The 21,661-nt window shown below is 44.1% G+C and overlaps 1 protein-coding gene across 4 annotated transcripts in view; it reads left to right on the top strand.

Annotated features, from left to right (window-relative positions):
• CTNND2 (catenin delta 2) overlaps nucleotides 1–21,661 on the top strand; it is a 794,124-nt gene that overhangs the window by 286,533 nt on the left and 485,930 nt on the right. For all 4 annotated transcript variants that reach the window (XM_075826901.1, XM_075826902.1, XM_075826899.1 and 1 more), the window contains exon 9: nucleotides 8,323–8,575. In XM_075826901.1, coding sequence (XP_075683016.1) covers nucleotides 8,323–8,575 — 253 coding nt within the window. The remainder of the gene's footprint in view (nucleotides 1–8,322; nucleotides 8,576–21,661) is intronic.

Genomic DNA, 21,661 nt, shown 5'->3' with positions numbered 1-21,661 from the left:
CCGCATAAAAAAACGACCGCAAATAAGAAGTGCAGGGCACTTCTTGGGATGTTTTTGGAGTCGTTTTTCATTGACTATTGAAAACGGCTCGAAAAACGCTGGGAAATTCGCGAGTGGCTTAAAAAACATCTGAAAATCAGGAACTGTTTTACCTTGAAAACAGCTCTGTATTTTCAGACGTTTTTACTCTAGCGTGTAAACATACCCTAACACATTAAAGTCATTGGGTCAATCCTCATTTCTATTTCACCGTTTTCCAACTCACCGTTGGTCCGTACAGAAAAAAAAATCGCAGCATGCAGTACATTTTCCAATTCCCACATTAGGCTCACCCATTCAAGTTATAGAATGTTCACACGCAAACTCAAAATGTCTGAAAATACGGAGCTGTTTTCAAGGGAAAACAGCTCCTGATTTTCAGACGTTTTTTAAGCCACTCGCGTTTTAAGCTGCGTTTTTTTACGGCCGTTTTTGGAGATGTTTTGAGGGAGTCCAAAAATGGCTCAAGAAGTGACATGCACTTCTTTTTCGTGGGCGTCTTTTTACACGCCGTTTTTTAGAAAATGGGGCGTAAAAAAACACCCCGTTGGAACAGAACACCGTATTTCCCATTGAAATCAATGGCCAGATGTTTGTAGGCGTTCTGCTTGCGTTTTTCAAGGCGTAAACGCTCCGAAATACGCCTGAAAACACTATGCACATACCCTTAGTGGGTCAGTGGAATAAAAATGGACAGTACACGGATGCCATCTGAGAGCAGTCAGTTTTTCACTGACTGCTAGCAGATGTTGAAAAGAAAGCAGAACGTTTTTTCAATGGGTGAAAAACTGATGACAACTCATGCCATATGGATGTAAAAAGCTGACAAACTGAAGCGCACTCTGACACAATACTGATTGAACTCTGATGTAAATATTAATACTTTTCCCCTGATGAAACACAGAGGAATTTTACAATGCTCGTCTGAATATAGCTTTAGACCTCGATCAGATCTGCGTTGGAGGCTCTATTAGGGGAAACAATCATCGGACAACATGCTGCGCCATTGTCTCCAGTAAAACCACCAACATCCCGACGGAAAGTCTAGTTAATGGGATTCCGTTGGCCACCGCTGGTGTCTGTCGTGCAACGGAACTCTGGTGGAGCAGAACGGAATGTAACAATGCAGGTGGTTCTGCTCTGTCAGAGGAGTAGAACAAGGGAAAACTGGACGTGGTGGTTCCGTTGCCACATGGACACCACCGGTGGCTGATGGAACCCATTGACTTTAATGAGTTCCGTCGGCTTTCCTTCAGGGTGTTCCTGGATTTACCACAAACAATAGTGTAGCATGCTGTGCTGTTTCCCGTAATCTCTGCTGGATAAGCGACAGATCCATCACAGAGCCTCCAATTCAGGTGTGAACAGGGCCTTATCTTGTCTTGGCTCTTGTGGGGCAGAACAAGTTGCTGATTGAGCAGGAATATTTTAAGGCTATGTTCACATCTGCATTCAGCCTGCCCGTTGTTTTGCTCCTACGTCAGATCCGTCGCATGACAGAAACCAGCGGTGACCGATGAAACCCATTGACTTTAATGGGTTTCGTCGGATTTCCATCATGGTGTCAGTCATTTTGCCGCACAAAATAGTGTAGCATGCTGCGCTATGTTTGGCAATGTTGACGCCTTCTGCGTCGAAGGCCCCTAACGGAACCTCCAACGCAGATGTGAACAGAGTCCTAGGGTATGTTCACACGCACTGTTTTCAGCCTGAAAAAACGCCCCTAATACGCTTGCAAACATCTGCCTATTGCTTGCAATGGGATTTACGATGTTCTGTTCCCACGAGCCTTTATTTTACGCGTCGCTGTCAAAAGAAGTGCAGGATACTTCTTGGGACGTTTTTGGAGGCGTTTTACATTGACTCTATGGAAAAACACTTCCAAAAACGGCTGTAAAGAACGCAGCGTAAAACGCGAGTTGTTAAAAAAACTTCTGAAAATCAGGTGCTGTTTTCGCCTGAAAACAGCTCCGTATTTGCAGACGTATTTTGCTAAGCCGTGTGAACATACACTAACTGGTAAACTGAAACATAGGGACACATTAATAAAAAGTGTAATTTTGCTGAAAGTTTTCTGCAATCGATAGCACAAAATTTAATGCCTGCCACATGTAAAAACTTGTCACACAGATGTATCGGAATTTGGTGTAAATTCTACATGTTGCACAAATGCTGCAAAATAAATAAAATATTGCCAGCAAAATGAAGGCCTTGTCTAGACTTGTAGAGGCTGCCAGACATACAAACATTTGTCACAGACCTTTGGGAAATTAAAACACACCCCAAACTAAAAATGGTCTATGAAGAAAACATGGAAAAAGCTTTACAAATATGGCGAATGAGTATTAGTATAATTTTCAACTCCATATCTGTGCTAAAAAAATGTGTGTATTAAAAATGTGCCTCAGTGTTTTTGTTTTCAGTTAAAGAGGCTCGGTCACTAGTTTAGTAATGCCCTCTCTCCTAGCTAATCTAATAGGCGCTGTCACACTGATAATGCTAGTGAAAATTGTGTCCCAAAAAGGTTATTGTTTTCAAATTTGAGCTTTTTCCTAAATATGTAAATGAGCCTATACTTGACAAACGGGCATCAACACCCACGATTCACTCGTGCGTTGCGAACCTCGGACGTGAAAAACTTCCGTTTTTCAAGTCCGAGGTGCATCCATGCTTTTCCCTGCGGGACGCGTTATCACGCATTCCCCATAGAATATGGAGGGATGCATGAAGCACAAAAAAAGTGCATGTCATATTTTTTAATGGACCCTTCACACGGTCCATTGAAACCACGCCCGTGTGAAAGGCCCCATTCAATATACGTAGGTCCGTGTGATAGCCGTTGTTTTAACGGCCGTCACGCGGATATAATCAACGTTCGTGTGAATAAGGCCTGAGGTGGAGCTACCTTGCAGGCATGTGGATGAGATTTAAAAAATCTCATCCACCTGCTGCTGAACATTTTTGCACACAGAAATCAGAGCAGACTACGGATTTTACTATTTTTATTGTAGAAGTTTTGTGAAATCCACAGCAAAATCTGCAACTAAATCCGGACGTAACAAGTGCAGGTTTTGCTGTACACCGCATTCCAAATTATTATGCAAATGTTATTTTCCGCTGATTTTTCTAAATAGTCGATGCAAATGACAGTCAGTATAATCTTCAAGCCATCAACCGTTGGAGTATAATGCGAATTTTATTGTATAAATCTCCTAATGATAACAGATTATTTTTTTCGAAGTAAAAAACTAAAAATGCACTGTTTCACATTATTATGCACAACAGAGATCAAAACATTTTAATGGTTGTAAAGAGAACTAAAATGGTAATTTGTTGAATTTGCAGCATCAGGAGGTCATATTTACAGAAATCAAAAGCTCTTTCAATCAAAAAAAACTTAGCAGGCCAAGTTACATGTTAACATAGGACCCCTTCTTTGATATCACCTTCACAATTCTTGCATCCATTGAATTTGTGAGTATTTGGACAGTTTCTGCTTGAATATCTTTGCAGGATGTCAGAATAGCCTCCCAGAGCTTCTGTTTTGATGTGAACTGCCTCCCACCCTCATAGATATTTTGCCTGAGGATGCTCCAAAGGTTCTCAATAGGGTTGAGGTCAGGGGAACATGGGGGCCACACCATGAGTTTCTCTCCTTTTATGCCCATAGCAGCCAATGACACATAGGTATTCTTTGCAGCATGAGATGGTGCATTGTCATGCATGAAGATAATTTTGCTACGGAAGGCACGGTTCTTCTTTTTGTACCACGGAAGAAAGTGGTCAGTCATAAACTCTACGTACTTTGCAGAGGTCATTTTCACACCGTCAGGGACCCTAAAGGGGCCTACCAGCTCTCTCCCCATGATTCCAGCCCAAAACATGACTCCGCCACCTACTTGCTGACGTTGCAGCCTTGTTGGGACATGGTGGCCATTCACCAACCATCCACTACTTCATCCATCTGGACTATCCAGGGTTGCACGGCAGTAAACAACACGGTTTGAAAATTAGTCTTCATGTATTTCTGAGTCCACTGCAACCGTTTCTGCTTGTGAGCATTGTTTAGGGGTGGCCGAATAATAGCTTTATGCACACTTGCAAATCTCTGGAGGATCCTACACCTTGAGGTTCGCGGGACTCCAGAGGCACCAGCGGCTTCAAATACCTGTCTGCTGCTTTTCAATGGCATTTTAGCAGCTGCTCTCCTAATCCTATTAATTTGTCTGGCAGAAACCTTCCTCATTATGCCTTTATCTGAACGAACCCGTCTGTGCTCTGAATCAGCCACAAATCTTTTCACAGTACGATGATGACGCCTAAGTTTTCTTGAAATATCCAATGTTTTCATACCTTGTCCAAGGTATTGCACTATTTCACGCTTTTCGGCAGCAGAGGAATCCTTTTTCTTTCCCATATTGCTTGAAACCTGTGGCCGGCTTAATAATGTGGAACGTCCTTCTTAAGTAGTTTTCCTTTCATTGGGCACACCTGGCAAACTAATTATCACAGGTGTCTGAGATTGATTACAATGATCCAAAGAGCCCTAAGGCTGGGTTCACACGACAATGTTACGTCCGTAATGTACGGAACGTATTTCGGCCGGAAGACCTGGACCGAACACAGTGCAGGGAGCCGGGCTCCTAGCATGATATTGATGTACGATGCTAGGAGTCCCTGCCTCGCTGCAGGACAACTGTCCCGTACTGTAATCATGATTACAGTACGGGACAGTAGTTCCACGCAGAGGCAGGGACTCCTATCATTGTACATAACTATGATGCTAGGAGCCCGGCTCCCTGCACTGTGTTCGGTCCGGGTCTTCCGGCCGAAATACGTTCCGTACATTACGGACATAACATGGTCGTGTGAACCCAGCCTCAGACACAATACCATCCATGAGTTTAATTGAAAAACGAATATTTAAATGTTTATGACACTTGAATCCAATGTGCATAATAATTTGGAACACGGTGTAGAAACGTTGTGGATACTCTGCTGAAAATCCACTACAAATCCACTTTGTGTGTAGGAAACCAAAGGAGTTAATTGATCCTCCACAATTCAAGTAAGAATCTTGTAAATCATTTTTGCTAATATTTTTGAGAATGTGAAGAAAAACAAAAACACTTAGGCTGGATTCACACGTATGTGTGCGTTTTGCGCGCGCAAAAAACGTGGCATTTCGTGCGCGCAAAAGGCACTTAACAGCTCCGTGTGTCACCCTCGTATTATGATGCGTGGCTGCGTGATTTTCGCGCAGCCGCCATCATTATGACACTCCGTTTGTATGTTTATAAACAGAAAAGCACGTGGTGCTTTTCTGTTTACATTCATAGTTTTTACTGCTGTTGCGCGAATCACGCGCGTCCCACGGAAGTGCTTCCGTGTGGTGCGCGTGATTTTTATGCACCCATTGACTTCTCAATAAGCCCTTAGGTTGAGTTCACACGTGATGGATATGCTGCGTAAAAGCAAGCAGTGTATCCGCCCTGTGCGCCGCAGGGAAATCTGTGGTGCAGTTTTTCACCCGGAATGTCCGCTGCGGAAAACTGCAGCATTAGCAGGCCGGCCTCCTGGTATGACGTTTCATTCCAGGAGACCGCGGCAGCCTGTTATTGGCTGTAGCGGCGGTCACATGGGATGAAGCGTCATCCCAGGAGGCCGGCTCTCTGACGCCATCCTGGCCGGTCTCCTTGGATGATGTTTCATTCCATGTGACCGCCGCTACATCCTGTGATTGGCTGCAGCGGTCACATGGGATGAAACGTCATCCCAGGAGACCGCGCAGTAGGGAGGAACGCAGACTTCTGGGTAAGTATGAGATTTATTTTTTTCTGAATTAGATTTTTTTGTGGCGGGATTTACCTACCCATTAAATTCAATGGGGAAAACAAATAAGCAGCGTTTAATCAAATAAATTTGACATGCTGCGGCATAAAAATCCGCACCGCAAGTACATTTTTTAGCTTTTTTCCCGCTCAGTATTTATGCAGCATGTGGATGGAATTTGTTTTATCTCCTCCACTCTGCTGCTACTGCATTTGTTGCGGTACCGCAGTATTACACAGTATTTACCTCAGTATTTAAGCAACGTGTGAACTGACCTTTAGATTGACTTTGCATGCAGCGTTTTTATAGGATAAACACATTGTTTTATGTGGCATCTTTCCTGGCATTTTTCACTGCGTTTTTAGCTTGATTTCAATGCTGAAATTTTGAATTCAGTACATACGTTGCAGTTTTTTTGGTGAATTGTTTTTCTTTTGTCTTTAGTTTTTTTTTTTTTGCTCAGTGGTGTTTTTCCTTGCATCAAGGGTTGGTATGGTGTTTTTTTGTAGCAGTTAAGTGGCATTTTTCTCCCATAGACCACCATAGGTTTTTTTTCCCTTTTCAATAAAATGCAAGTGTCAATGTGTGTTGCATTTTTTATGATGTTTTTGTGTCTTTTCTTAGGCTCTATTCACACGACAGGGTCCGAGTGTCGGCCGATACAAACGACCGTTTTGGTCCGTTTTTCTCAGCCTTTTTGCATCCGTTCCGGGCCCTGTTTCCGTTTTTAACGGCCAATTTTGACCCGTTTTGCATCCGTTTTTTCCCCTGTCCGTTTTAAAAACGGATGAATTTCATTTGTAAAGTTTTTGCCACACACTTCCCTCTGTAGATAATGCCACAGCCCCCATCTAGGTAGTGCCACACAGCCCCCCTGTAGGTAGTGCCACACAGCCCCCTGTAGGTAGTGCCACACAACCTCCCTTGTAGGTTGTGCCACACAGCCCCCCTTGTAGGTAGTGCCACACAGCCCCCCTTGTAGGTAGTGCCACACAGCCCCCCTTGTAGGTAGTGCCACACAGCCCCCCTTGTAGGTAGTGCCACACAGCCCCCCTTGTAGGTAGTGCCACACAGCCCCCCTTGTAGGTAGTGCCACACAGCCCCCCTTGTAGGTAGTGCCACACAGCCCCTCTTGTAGGTAGTGCCACACAGCCCCTCTTGTAGGTAGTGCCACACAGCCCCCCTTGTAGGTAGTGCCACACAGCCCCCCTTGTAGGTAGTGCCACACAGCCCCCCTTGTAGGTAGTGCCACACAGCCCCCCTGTAGGTAGTGCCACACAGCCCCCCTGTAGGTAGTGCCACACAGCCCCCATTCCAGGAGAAGTCCCTGATTTCAATGTCCATATATGGACAGTGAAGACAGGGACTTCTCCTGGAGCGTAAACACCGGCCACAGATTCCGCTTCAGAAGTCCCTGATGTCACTGTGTCCATATATGGACAGTGAAGTCAGGGACTACTCCTCGAGCGGAATCCCCAATCCCTGGCCACAGCGTTGCCCCGGGGATTGGGGATTCCGCTCCTACAGGGAGCAAAAAAATACCCTCCTCCTCCTCACATGCACTTTGAGAGAGAGTGACGGAAGACACGGCTGTCACTCGGAACACAGTCCAGTGATGGCCATGTATTACCCGGCCCCATAGACCTCTATAGGAGCCGGGTGGCCGGGAGAACGGGCGAAAATAGGGCATGTCCCATTTTTTATGATTGTTCCCGTGTGACGGCCGTTTTTTTAAACGGGAAACCTTGTCGTGTGAATAGGGCCTAAGAATAAATTATGTGTTGCATAGAGGAATGTTTGCATTGCATAATCTTTGAAACACATGATTTGTAATGTGAAAAAACCTGCAGTTAATAAAATACACTATTTAAAAAAAAAATGCCAGATGTGTACCATTTTACTAAAGAACTAAATTTTTTTGAGATGTTTTTTTTTTTTGTCCCCCAAAAATGAGTGTGTAAAGGAAGTCTTATGCTTTGGAGTGCAAAGTTAGACTTCCATCAGGTAAGTAATGCTTGAAATTGAGTATTCTTGCTTGAGGGTGTATTTACACGGTGCATTTATTTGCCTCACGTTCAACTGCAAAACAGCGGCAAATGGTGATAAAAATTTATGCGTTTTTCATTGCAATAAAACGCTGCAAAACTGCACCGTGTGAATACACCCTAACAGGATTTCTCTTTCCTACAGTTTTTTTATGTATATTATTAAAAGTAATCCTCATACACGGAACTTAAATGAATGAGAATTAGTTCAGACTATATATTTAATCTCTGTAGTACATTGTTGTTTTTTACTTAGTAAAATTTGCCTAACATCTGTTTTAATGGATAATAGAATGCTTCTTTTTTATGTCCCCTGTTCTTGTTTACTTTTCCTGCCTAGACCTGGTTAACCATTTTTGTGAACAGATCCTTAGTTTTTTACTTTGTCCCTACTTTCCTGTCGTAGCCCCATCTTCCCCTGGTGTCGACTCCGTACCTTTACAGCGTACAGGCAGCCAACATTGCTCTCAGAATGCAACAGGGACCTTCCAGAGGGCCAGTTATGCTGTAGGCCCTGGCTCCAATTATGTAGACCCATACCGACAGCTGCAGTATTGTCCATCTGTTGACTCACCCTACAGTAAATCGGGGCCAGCTATACCACCTGAAGGAACATTAGCCAGGTCTCCATCTATTGATAGCATTCAGAAAGATCCAAGGTAAGCATGACTTTTCACATATATTGCCTCCTATTTTTCAGTGTCATTTTAATAGCAGATTGTCCTTTTATATATGTAGATACAATATGCCTTTGTTTTATTTTCACAGATGTTTCATAATTGTTTCTGATAACTGTCAACTGACAACAAAGGCATGTTCACACGGCACAGGTTTACCGAAAGCAAATCTGCAGTGGATTTTTTCCAGGGAAGTTCTCAGCTCAGACTCAGATTTCTGTTGCGAATTGGCCAGCGGATCTGCAAGCGGATTAGTCCCATTATTATTCAATTGAGCTAATCCATAGCTTTTCAGCACAGAATCCATAATAAATAAATCCAATAATAAACATGCTGTGGATTCTGTAAAATCGGCAGCCGTTCTTTATTCTGCACAGATATTTTTCTGAGCTTGAGAATGGGGTATAAAATATCCCATGCAGATTCATTGGCCGGTGGAATGTTAGCCGATTCTGTCAGGATTCAGGCGTGGAATCCAAGCCTAAGACCTGACAAAATCCTAAATATATATTTATACATAATTAAAATAAGCTTTTAAGTATATTTCTGAAAATGTTTGGCCTTTTAAAAATTATCTTTAGTGTAGGAGATCATCATACCCCACTGCTATATAAACTGGCAAGGAACTGATAATGTTATTGTGTGGTATAAGATGGATCCTGGAAATATTTTTTTTCCCTTTATCCCCTGGACGCTACCTAAGGGAAACGCAGTGGCATAGCAATCGCAACTGTGACCAAGCCCCTTATGTCTAAGGGACCCTGAAGCCCCCATGTCACACTTATTAAGTCCCTCATGGCCTCTTTCAACTTATACTTCATTAAGGCGTAAGCGAGGTATCTTCTATTTGTAACTAACAGATTTGATAGCTCCTGATATTTGACAAAACAAATAACGGGAAGGATTATTTGTTTTATGTCAAATGTTGTAAAGCATTGTCAATCATCAGAACCATTAGTGCGTAGGCAGCAGTATTTCACTAAGGCCTGATTCACACGAACGCTGTGCATCTCGGACGTGAAAAACGGGCGTTTTTTACGTCCGAGGTGCATCCGTGCTCAGCGCTGCGGGACGCGATGTCACGCATCCCCCATAGTTGAGAGTATGGAGGGATGCGTGATGCGTGAAAAGATAGGACATGTCCTATTTTCGCACGGACCCTTCACACGGTCCGTTGAAACAACGGCTGTGTGAACGGCCACATTGAATTACATAGGTGGGACGAACGTTTAAGGCTGGATTCACACGAGCATGTTACGTCCGTAATGGACGAAACGTATTTCGGTCGCAAGTCCTGGACCGAACACACTGCAGGGAGCCGGGCTCCTAGCATCATACTTATGTACGACGCTAGTTGTCCCGCAGCGAGACAGGGACTCCTAGCATCGTACATAACTATAATGCTAGGAGCCCGGCTCCCTGCAGTGTGTTCGGTCCGGGACTTGCGGCCGAAATACGTTCCGTCCATTACGGACCGAACATGCTCGTGTGAATCCAGCCTTACACGTTCGTGTGAATCAGGCCTAAAAGTAGTTGGGCTTCAAGGATGCTTTTATTTTTTTTTTATTATGACTGGTAAAGGGGTTTTCCAGCCAGTAAATATTGATGGCCTATCCTCAGGGATGCTGCCAGCGGGACCTGAATAAATAAAAGTAAATAATAAATGCAAATAAATGGACTGTTAATACATAAATATAGAAAAATGTAAAAAAGAACAATAATGAAAAATTATAAAAACAAATTAAAAAAGTCCCCCGCCCCCTAAAAAAAAGTGCATACCTCCAGGAACCCACATGTACAAAATTAGATATTCTGCGTAACACATTTTGCATGGGCATCAGTTGATCAGGCATTTAAACGTCACGTTTCTGTCACGCAGAATTCACGTTACCCCGAATATATAATAATCACCCCATCTACCAATTTTTGCCCATTCTACATGGCCCTATGTGCTTTTGTTCATCCATTAAAAAATATCTGTACTTGGATGATTTTCATCCATGTACAGATGTGCATCTAAGGCTAAGGGGGAGATACATTTAAAACTAAGCTGGGGCCTTTGTTCTCGGCACTATAGCGATGTCATTTTGTACACAATGTACACATATTTGGCATCTCTGCACAGTAGAGTTAAGCCTCATGTACACGACCGTTGTGCCACTCAGGCCATTTTTGACGGCATCCGAGTGGCACCCGATAGACTTCGCGGTCACATTCACTTTAGCAGGTGAATCGGGTCCATGAAAACTTATCCGGGTCTCCGATCCGAGGAAAGATAGGACATGTTCTATCATTCCTCGGATCACTGACGGGACACGGCCGGCACACACGGTCGTGTGCATGAGGCGTTAGAGGATCTATTTTTGGGGAAAATATTATTGATTGGACAAACTGACTTTAAACAAAATGAGTAAAATTAAAAATGTTTTTCCTTTTCTGTCCATTTTTCCCCTAATAAGACCTACAAAATGAAATGATACGGTAATCTCCAATTTAAAATAATAAGGAAGAAAAAAAATTGGGCGTAATCTAAGAAGTTAAGAAAAATAATCACCTTTAGGGCGGATTTACACGAACGTGATATACGTCCGTGCAACGCGCGTGATTTTCACACGCCTTGCACGGACCTATATTAGTCTATGGGGCCATGCAGACAGTCCGTGATTTTTACGCAGCGTGAGTCCGCTGCGTAAAACTCACGACATGTCCTATATTTCTGCGTTTCTCGTGCATCACGCACCCATTGAAGTCAATGGGTGCGTGAAAAATCACGTGCACCACACGGAAGCACTTCCGTGGGACGCGCGTGATTCGCGCAACAGCAGTCAAAAGTATGATTGAAAACAGAAAAGCACCACGTGCTTTTCTGTTTACAAACATACAGAGTGTCATAATGATGGCGGCTGCGCAAAAAATCACGCAGCCGCGCATCATATGGTGATGACACACGGAACTGTTAAGTGCCTTTTGTTCGTGCAAAACGCCGCATTTTTTGCGCACGCAAAACGCACATGCTCGTGTAAATTTTCCCTTAGAATATAGCATTTCAAAAGGTGACATTTTGCTCTGGGCATACAGCACTCCGGTCCTGAAGGGTTAAGGTATTCATTTAAAAGTAGTCGTTTTGTTTGAGGTTTTACAAATATTTTAATTTTTGATGTGGGGGTTATGTAAGGTGTTTGGAGTACATGGCATAATAAGGGGGTATAATGGGCTAAATAAATAATACAATTAAGGCCTTAGTTTCTAAGCCTGTTTTGGCCTTGTGGACACAGCCGATTTTTGCAAATCTGACATGTGTTACTTTATGTGGTAATAACTCCAGAATGCTTTTGCCTATCCAAGCGATTGTGAGATTGTTTTCTCGTGACATGTTGTACTTTATGATAGTGAAAAAATATCTGTTGTTAAATTCAATATTTATTTGTAAAAAAAACACCAAAATTTAAAGAAAATGTGCAAAAATCTGCATTTTTCTAAATTGTAATGTATCTGCTTGTAAAACAGATCGTAATACCACACAAAATTTTTACTAGTTAACATTTCCCATATGTCTACTTTATGTTTGCATCATTTTTTGATCGTCCTTCTATTTTTCTAGGACGTCACACGGCTTAGAACTTTAGCTTCAATTTCTCGCATTTTCAAGAAAATTTCAAAAGGCTATTTTTTCAGGGACCAGTTCAGTTCTGAAGTGGCTTTGAAGGCCTTATATATTAGAAAGTCCCCATAAATCACTCCATTTTAAAAACTGCACATCTCAAAGTATTCAAAACAGCATTCAGAAATTACTTTAACCCTTTAGGCATTTCACAGGAAATAAAGCAAAGTAGAGGTGAAATTTACAAATTTCAATTTTTTTTATACGAAATTCATTTGTAATACAGTTTTTTCTGTAACACAGAAGTTTTTCCGAGAGAAACGCAACTCAATACTTATTGCCCAGATTCTGCAGTTTTTAGAAATATCCCACATGTGGCCCTAGTGTGGTAATGGACTGAAACACCGGCCTCAGAAGCAACGGAGCACCAGGTTTATTTTGGGGTCTCTATTTTATTAGAATATAGTTTAGGCGCCATGTCAGGTTTGAAGAGGTCTAGTGGTGCCAAAACAGTGGAAACCCCCCAAAAGTGACCCCATTTTGGAAACTACACCCCTCAAGGAATTTTTGAAGAGGTATAGTTAGCATTTTTTGCTAAATTTATTGGAACTGGTCTGTGAAAATGAAAATCTTTTTTATGAAAAAACATACGATGTTTTAGTTTTTACAAGGAATAAAGGAGAAAAAGCACCCCAACATTTGTAAAGCAATTTCTCCCGATTACGGCAATACCCCATATGTGGTAATAAACTGCTGTTTGGACCCACGGCAGGGCTCAGAAGGGAACGAGGGCCATTTGGATTTTGGAGCGCAGATTTTGTTGGAATGGTTTTCGGTGCCATGTCGTGTTTGCAAAGCCCTGGAGGGACCATAACAGTGGAAACTCCCCAAAAGTGACCCCATTTTGGAAACTACACCCCTGAAGTAATTTTTCTAGGGGTATAGTTAGCATTTTGACCCGACACGGTTTTTGCTGAATTTATGGGAATTATGCCGTGAAATTGAAAATCTACATTTTTTCTAATAAAATTTAGTTTTAGCTCCGATTTTTTCATTTTTACAATAGATAAAGAAGAAAAAACACCCCAATATTTGTAAAGCAAACTCTTCTGAGCACAGCAATAGCCCATATGTGATAATAAACATATGTGGTAAATTTGGTTGACAAATTCAATATTTATTTGTAAAAAACACCAAGATTTGGAAAAAAATTGCAAAAATTTGCATTTTTCGAAATTTAAATGTATCTGTGTAATGACGGGGGGTAGGGAAACGGACAAGTGAGCCCTAGTCTACCCGCCACTCTGTCCCTGCCTACTTGCAACGACCCGCCCTAGGCGACGGGGTACAACTGGGCGGCGGTCCCTGCGCTCAGTAAGTGCACGACAAACATACAAGGGAATACAAGCAAGGAAAAGGGGCAGTTGCCCACGGCAACACCGTGAGCAACCAGAGTGGTGAACGAGCCGAGTCAAGCCAGGAGTGTGCGAGGTACCAAACGAAGGGCAGAAGAGTAGTCAGTAAGCCAGTGTCTGTATGGAGCAGGATCAAAATAGAAGGAGCTGTAGCTGGGCCAGGAAACCACACGAAAAGAATCACAAGCACCGAGGGACAGGAAGGGCAGGCTTAAATAGACCGAGGGCAGGAGCTAGCTGAGTCTGGCCAGGTTGCGATAGGCTCTCTCACTCCTAAGCCTGCCAGCCTGAGTGGTGGAAGCTGGAGTCAGTCTCAGGGATGTAGATTCAGGTGCTGACTGATTAATTATGGGAGTTAACCCCGAAGCTGTGCCTGGCAGACCCTTTACAGTACCCCCCCTTTTATGAGGGGCCACCGGACCCTTTCTAAGTGGACCTGGCTTACTGGGGAAACGCAGGTGGAACCTCCTGACCAATACCCCAGCGTGAACATCCCGGGCGGGTACCCAAGTCCTCTCCTCGGGCCCGTATCCTCTCCAATGGACCAGGTACTGGAAGGAGCCTTGGACCATCTTGCTGTCCACAACCTTGGCCACCTCGAATTCCACCCCCTCAGGGGTGAGGACGGGAACAGGAGGTCTCCTCGAGGGAGCCAAGGACGGGGAGCAGCGTTTAAGGAGGGAGGCATGAAACACGTCGTGTATATGAAAAGACGGGGGCAACTCCAGCCGGAAGGAGACAAGATTGAGGACCTCGATGACCTTATACGGCCCAATAAACCGGGGAGCAAACTTCTTGGACGGAACCTTGAGACGCAAGTTCCTAGACGACAACCACACCAGATCCCCGACCATAAACAGGGGGTTAGCAGAACGTTTTCTATCAGCCTGAGTTTTTTGTACGCTCTGGGACGCCTCTAGGTTCTTCTGAACCTGGGCCCAGACTGTGCACAGTTCCCGATGAACGACCTCTACCTCGGGATTGTTGGAACTACCAGGTGAAACGGAGGAGAACCGTGGATTAAACCCAAAATTACAGAAAAAGGGGGAGACCCCTGACGAGTTACTGACCCGGTTATTAAGGGAAAATTCGGCGAGGGAAATGAATGAGACCCAATCATATTGACAGTCAGAGACAAAACACCTTAAATATTGTTCTAGAGATTGATTAGTCCTCTCGGTTTGGCCATTGGTTTCAGGATGGAAGGCAGAGGAGAAGGACAGATCAATCTCCAACTTCATACAGAAGGCTCTCCAAAACAATGAAACTAATTGTACCCCTCTGTCCGAAACAATATTGACAGGGACCCCATGGAGACGCAGGATGTGTTTGACAAACAAGGTAGCCAACGTCTTGGCGTTGGGTAGTTTCTTGAGGGGCACAAAGTGGCACATATTACTGAAGCGGTCTACTACCACCCACACCACCGACTTGCCTTGGGATGGAGGCAAATCGGTGATAAAATCCATGGAGATATGTGTCCAAGGTCTCTGGGGAATGGGCAACGAACGCAGTAAGCCCGCTGGTCGGGACCTGGGAGTCTTGGACCTAGCACAAACCTCACAAGCGGCGACGTAGGCCTTAACGTCTTTAGGCAACCCAGGCCACCAATAGTTTCTAGTAATGAGGTGTTTGGTACCCAGGATGCCTGGATGACCAGATAGTGCGGAGTCATGATTTTCCCTAAGTACCCTTAGCCGGAATTGCAGGGGAACAAACAGCTTGTTCTCAGGAAGGTTCCCGGGAGCTGAACCTTGATCAGCAGCAATTTCAGAGACTAAATCAGAATCGATCGAGGAAATGATTATACCTGGAGGCAAAATACAAGCAGGATCTTCCTCCGAAGGAGGGCTGGCCATGAAGCTACGCGACAGTGCATCAGCCTTAATATTTTTAGACCCAGCCCTATAGGTAATCAAAAAATTGAATCTGGTAAAAAATAACGCCCATCGAGCTTGTCTCGGGTTTAGCCTCCGGGCAGATTCTAGGAAAACCAGATTCTTGTGGTCGGTAAGGACCGTTACCTGGTGCCTAGCCCCCTCCAGGAAGTGGCACCACTCTTCAAATGCCCATTTAATGGCTAAGAGTTCGCGGTTGCCAATATCATAGTTACTCTCAGTTGGCGAAAACTTCCTGGAGAAGTAGGCACAGGGGCGGAGATGGGTGAGGGACCTGGTACCCTGGGACAAGACAGCCCCCACTCCCACCTCAGATGCGTCAACTTCCACGATAAATGGCTCCATTTGGTTGGGCTGAACCAGCACCGGGGCCGAGATAAAGCACCTCTTAAGAACCTCAAAAGCCTGGACAGCCTCAGGAGGCCAGTGGAGGAGATCAGCTCCTTTGCGAGTGAGGTCCGTAAGAGGCTTAGCCATGACCGAGAAGTTAGCAATAAATCTCCTGTAATAATTAGCGAACCCCAAAAAACACTGTAACGCCTTCAGGGAAGCAGGTTGGACCCATTCCGCCACAGCCTGAACCTTGGCGGGGTCCATGCGGAATTCATGAGGAGTGAGGATTTGACCCAAAAATGGTATTTCCTGTACCCCAAACACATTTTTCGGTTTTGGCAAACAGTTTGTTTTCCCGAAGGACCTGGAGCACCTTCCTGACATGCTCAATGTGGGAGGACCAGTCCTTGGAAAACACCAGTATGTCATCAAGGTACACTACAAGAAATATCCCCAGGTAATTTCTCAAAATCTCATTTATTAAATTCTGGAAGACCGCAGGGGCATTACACAACCCTAAGGGCATGACGAGGTATTCGAAATGGCCTTCGGGCGTGTTAAACGCAGTCTTCCACTCATCCCCCTCTTTGATGCGGATAAGGTTATACGCCCCCCGTAGATCCAACTTAGAGAACCATTGGGCCCCCTGAACCTGATTGAAGAGATCAGGAATCAAAGGAAGGGGATACTGGTTCCTTACCGTGACCTTATTCAGGCTACGGTAGTCAATGCATGGCCTAAGACCACCATCCTTCTTCCCTACGAAGAAGAAACCAGCACCTACCGGAGAAGTAGAGGGACGAATGTAACCCTTGGCCAGGCATTCCTGGATATACTCTCTCATGGCTTCACGTTCGGGACAAGAAAGATTAAATATCCTACCCTTAGGAAGCTTAGCTCCTGGTACCAATTCGATAGCGCAATCGTATTCTCTATGAGGAGGTAACACTTCAGAGGCCTCCTTAGAGAAAACATCAGCGAAGTCCTGAACAAACTCGGGTAGCGTGTTCGCCTCCTCAGGGGGAGAAATAGAATTAACAGAAAAACATGACGTAAAACATTCATTACCCCATTTGGTTAGCTCCCCAGTATTCCAGTCACACGTGGGATTATGCAACTGCAACCAGGGAAGGCCTAGAACCAAATCGTACGATAATCCCTGCATCAACAGTACAGAGCACTGCTCCAAATGCATGGAGCCAACAAGGAGTTCAAAAACAGGGGTATGCTGTGTAAAATAACCATTAGCAAGAGGAGTGGAGTCGATACCCACTATCGGGACAGGTTTAGGCAAATCAATCAGAGGCATAGCAAGAGACATAGCAAATTCCACAGACATGATATTAGTAGAGGACCCTGAATCCACGAAGGCACTGCCGGTAGCAGACCTACCACCAAAAGAGACCTGAAAGGGAAGCAAGATCTTAGTACGTTTCCTATTTACGGGAAATACCTGTGCGCCCAAGTGACCTCCCCGATGATCACTTAGTCGCGGAAGTTCTCTGGCTGCATTCTTACGCTTAGGACAGTTGTTCACTTGATGCTTGTCATCCCCACAGTAGAAGCAGAGACCATTCTTCCTGCGGAATTCTCTACGTTGTTGGGGGGACACGGAGGCCCCGAGTTGCATAGGTATCTCTGAGTCTTTTGGGGAGGAACGAAGCAACGGAACTTCGGGAGGCATCATGGGGGAGTCGGAGGAGAAAACACATAAACGTTCACGTTGTCGTTCCCTGAGACGTCGGTCAAGTCGTACCGCTAAAGCCATAACCTGGTCTAGGGAGTCAGAAGAGGGATAGCTAACTAGCAGGTCTTTCAGGGCATTCGACAGACCCAACCTAAACTGGCACCTTAAGGCAGGGTCATTCCACGGAGAAGCTACGCACCACTTCCTAAAGTCAGAACAATACTCCTCAACAGGTCTCTTACCCTGACGTAAGGTCACCAGCTGACTCTCGGCAAAGGCAGTCCTGTCAGTCTCGTCATAAATAAGTCCGAGAGCAGAAAAGAAACAATCAACGGAGGAAAGTTCAGGGGCGTCAGGAGCCAAGGAGAAGGCCCACTCTTGGGGCCCTTCCTGGAGCCGGGACATAATTATACCCACCCGCTGGCTCTCAGAACCTGAGGAATGGGGCTTTAAACGAAAGTAAAGCCTACAACTCTCCCGAAAGGAGAGAAAAGCCCTCCGGTCCCCTGAGAACCGGTCGGGCAACTTGAGGTGGGGTTCAAGAGGTGAGGTGAGGGGAACTACCAAGGTAGCATCAGGCTGGTTGACCCTCTGAGCCAGGGCCTGGACCTGTAGGGAGAGACCCTGCATTTGCTGAGCCAGGGTCTCACGGGGGTCCATAGTGGTGTCAGGGACCAGGGTAGACTAGGTATGGGCTTGTGATTATGTAATGACGGGGGGTAGGGAAACGGACAAGTGAGCCCTAGTCTACCCGCCGCTCTGTCCCTGCCTACTTGCAACGACCCGCCCTAGGTCGACGGGGTACAACTGGGCGGCGGTCCCTGCGCTCAGTAAGTGCACGACAAACACGACAAACATACAAGGGAATACAAGCAAGGATCGACTTACCTGCAAACGCTGATGCTGCTGCAGAATCAACTGTAGCCTCTGGTGCCGATGTGGCCGTCACGATGCAGGACCTGTGAGTGACGTCACAGATCTGCACTGTCACAAGCTGGGCGTTGTGAAGAGAAGAGGATGTTACTTCTCATCAGAGCGCCCAGCTAGTGAAAGTATTAAAAACGCCCCGATGTACGCACATAATACACACCCACTTGGACTTGTACTTTTAAACACACCCACTTGGACTTTTGCAAGCCTCATTTGCATAATTACAAAAATGGTCATAACTTGGCCAAAAATGCTCGTTTTTTAAAAATAAAAACGTTACTGTAATCTACATTGCAGCGCCTATCTGCTGCAATAGCAGATAGGGGTTGCAAAATCTGGTGACAGAGCCTCTTTAAATAGACCGAGGGCGGGAGCTAGCTGAGTCTGGCCAGGTTGCGATAGGCTCTCCCACTCCTAAGTCTGCCAGCCTGAGTGGTGGAAGCTGGAGTCAGTCTCAGGGATGTAGATTCAGGTGCTGACTGATTAATTATGGGAGTTAACCCCGAAGCTGTGCCTGGCAGATCCTTTACAATCTGCTTGTAAAACAGATAGTAATACCACACACAATAGTTACTAGTTAACATTTCCCATATGTCTACTTTAGTTTGGCATCGTTTTTTGAACATTCTTTTATTTTTCTAGGACGTTACAAGACTTAGAACTTTAGCAGCGATTTCTCATATTTTCAAGAAAATTTCAAAAGACGATTTTTACAAGGACCAGTTCAGTTCTGAAGTGGCTTTGAGGGCCCTATATATTAGGAAGTCCCCAGAAGTCACCTCATTTTGAAAACTGCACCCATCAAAGTATTCAAAACAGCATTCAGAAAGTGTTTTATCCCTTTAGGCGTTTCACAGGAATTAAAGCAAAGTAGAGGTGAAATTGACAAATTTCATTTTTTTTCTTCGAAAATTCATTTGTAATATTTTTTCTGTACCACTGAAGGTGCACAAGAAATGCAACTCAATATTTATTGCCCAGACTCTGCAGTTTTTAGAAATATCCTACATGTGGTCCTAGTGCGGTAATGGACTGAAACACAGGCCTCAAAAGAAAAGGAGCACCTAGTGGCTTTTGGGGCCTCCTTTTTTAGAATATATTTTAGGCACAATGTCAGGTTTGAATAGGTCTTGTGGTACCAAAACAGTAAAGACCCCCCAAAAGTGTCCCCATTTTGGAAACTATACCCCTCACGGAATTTATCTATGGCTATAGTTAGCATTTTGAACACACAGTTTTTTTGCTAAATTTATTTGAATTAGTATATGAAGATGAAAATCTACTTTTTTTGTGAAAAAACGTAGAGATGTTAAATTTTTACAAGGAATAAAGTAGAAAAAACACCCCAACATATGTAAAGCAATTTCTTCCGATTATAGCAATACCCCATATGTGGTAATAAACTGCTGTTTGGACCCACAGCAGGCCTCAGAAGAGGAGGAGCACCATTTGGATTTTGGATTTCTGATTTTGCTGGAATAGTTTTCAGTGCCGTGTCGCGTTTGCAATGCACTGGAGGGATGAAAACCGTTTAAACCCCCCAATAGTGACCCCATTTTGGAAACTACACCCCTCAAGGAATTTTTCTAGGGGTAAAGTTAGCATTTTGACCCCACAGTTGTTTTGCTGAATTCATTGGAATTAGTCTGTAAAGGTAAAAATCTAATTATTTTCTGTAAGAACTTAGACATTTTTAATTTTTACAAGGAATAAAGGAGAAAAAGCACCCCAACATTTGTAAAACAAGTTCTCCTGATTACGTAAATACCCCACATGTGGTAATAAACTGCTGTTTGGACCCACACCGTGGCTTAGAAGGGATGGAGCGCTATTTGGCTTTTGGAGCTCAAATTTAGCTGGAATCGTTTTTGGGTGTCATGTCGAATTTGCAAAGCCCCCGAGGGACCGAAACAGTGGAAGCCCCCAAAAAGTGACCCCATTTGGGAAACTACACCACTTAAGGAATCTATCTAGGGGTATAGTGAGCATTTAGGCCCCACACGTCTTTTGCAGAATTTATTAGAATTAGGCTGTGAAAATTAATATCAACATTATTTCCACAAAAATTTTGAATTTTTTCAATTTCACAAAGGATAAAGGAGAAAATGCCGCCCAACATTTGTAAAGCAATTTCTCCCAAGTACGGCTATACCCCACATGTGGTCATAAATGTTTTTTCATTAGAAAGTAATTAACCCTTTCCGAACGGATCCATGTTTTTCCTTTTTCTTTTTCGTTTTTCCTCCCCGCTTTCCGAGAGCCACAACTTTTTCATTTTTCCGTCAATAGAGTGGTGTGAGGGCTTATTTTTTGCGGGACGAGCTGTAGTTTTTATTGGTACCATTTTTTGGTACATAAGACTTTTTGAGCACTTTTTATTAAATTTTTTGTTAGAGCCAAGGTGACCAAAAAACGGTGATTTTACCTTTTAAAATTCTTTATTTTTCACGGTGTTCACCATGCGAGTTCAATAATGGTATATTGTAATAGCTTGGACTTTTACGGACGCAGCGATACCAATTTTGTGTATTATTTTTATTTTTTTACATTACTTTAGAGAAAAAGTGTGAAAAGGGTTTCTTTTTGGACTTTAAATATTTATTAATTTTTTTCCATTAATAATAACTATTTACTTTTGTTTTTACATATTTTATTAGTCCCCCTAGAAGACTTGAACCAGCAATCGTTAGATCACTGGTAGAATACACTGCAATACTGATGTATTGCAGTATATTGTGATTTTTACAGGCTCCTGTAACAGCGTGATCGCTGTTTCTGTCCGTTAGTCCCGGGTGTCAGCTGTAATACACAGCCGCAGCGTATGGCGCGTGCTCAGCGCTTGAGACGCTCCATATATCACCCCCCACACACCACAACATGCTATTAAGTCATGGTGCACGAAGGGTTTAATGCGCAGCGGATGGTGCAGAGTGAAAATTAAAATTTTCCACTGATGTGCCATTTTAGTGCACTATATGTTGTGCCCAGTTTGTGCCACAAATACCACATAAAATATTAACCGAGTTCTCCCGGGTATGGCGATGCCATATCGGTGGACGTAAACGGCTGTTTGGGCACGCTGTAAGGCTCAGAAGGGAGGGACGCCATTTGGCTTTTGGAGCGCAGATTTTGCTTGGTAGTAGCTCTGGCGTTTTGCTGGTATTTCAGTTTATAATGTGGGGGCACATGTAGGCTGGGCAGACT

This window comes from Rhinoderma darwinii, chromosome 5 (genome assembly GCF_050947455.1).
Source record: "Rhinoderma darwinii isolate aRhiDar2 chromosome 5, aRhiDar2.hap1, whole genome shotgun sequence".
Classification (NCBI taxonomy): Eukaryota; Metazoa; Chordata; class Amphibia; order Anura; family Rhinodermatidae; genus Rhinoderma; species Rhinoderma darwinii.
The sequence above is the reverse complement of the archived record's forward strand: the minus strand, read 5'-3'. Positions and strand labels throughout refer to the sequence as shown.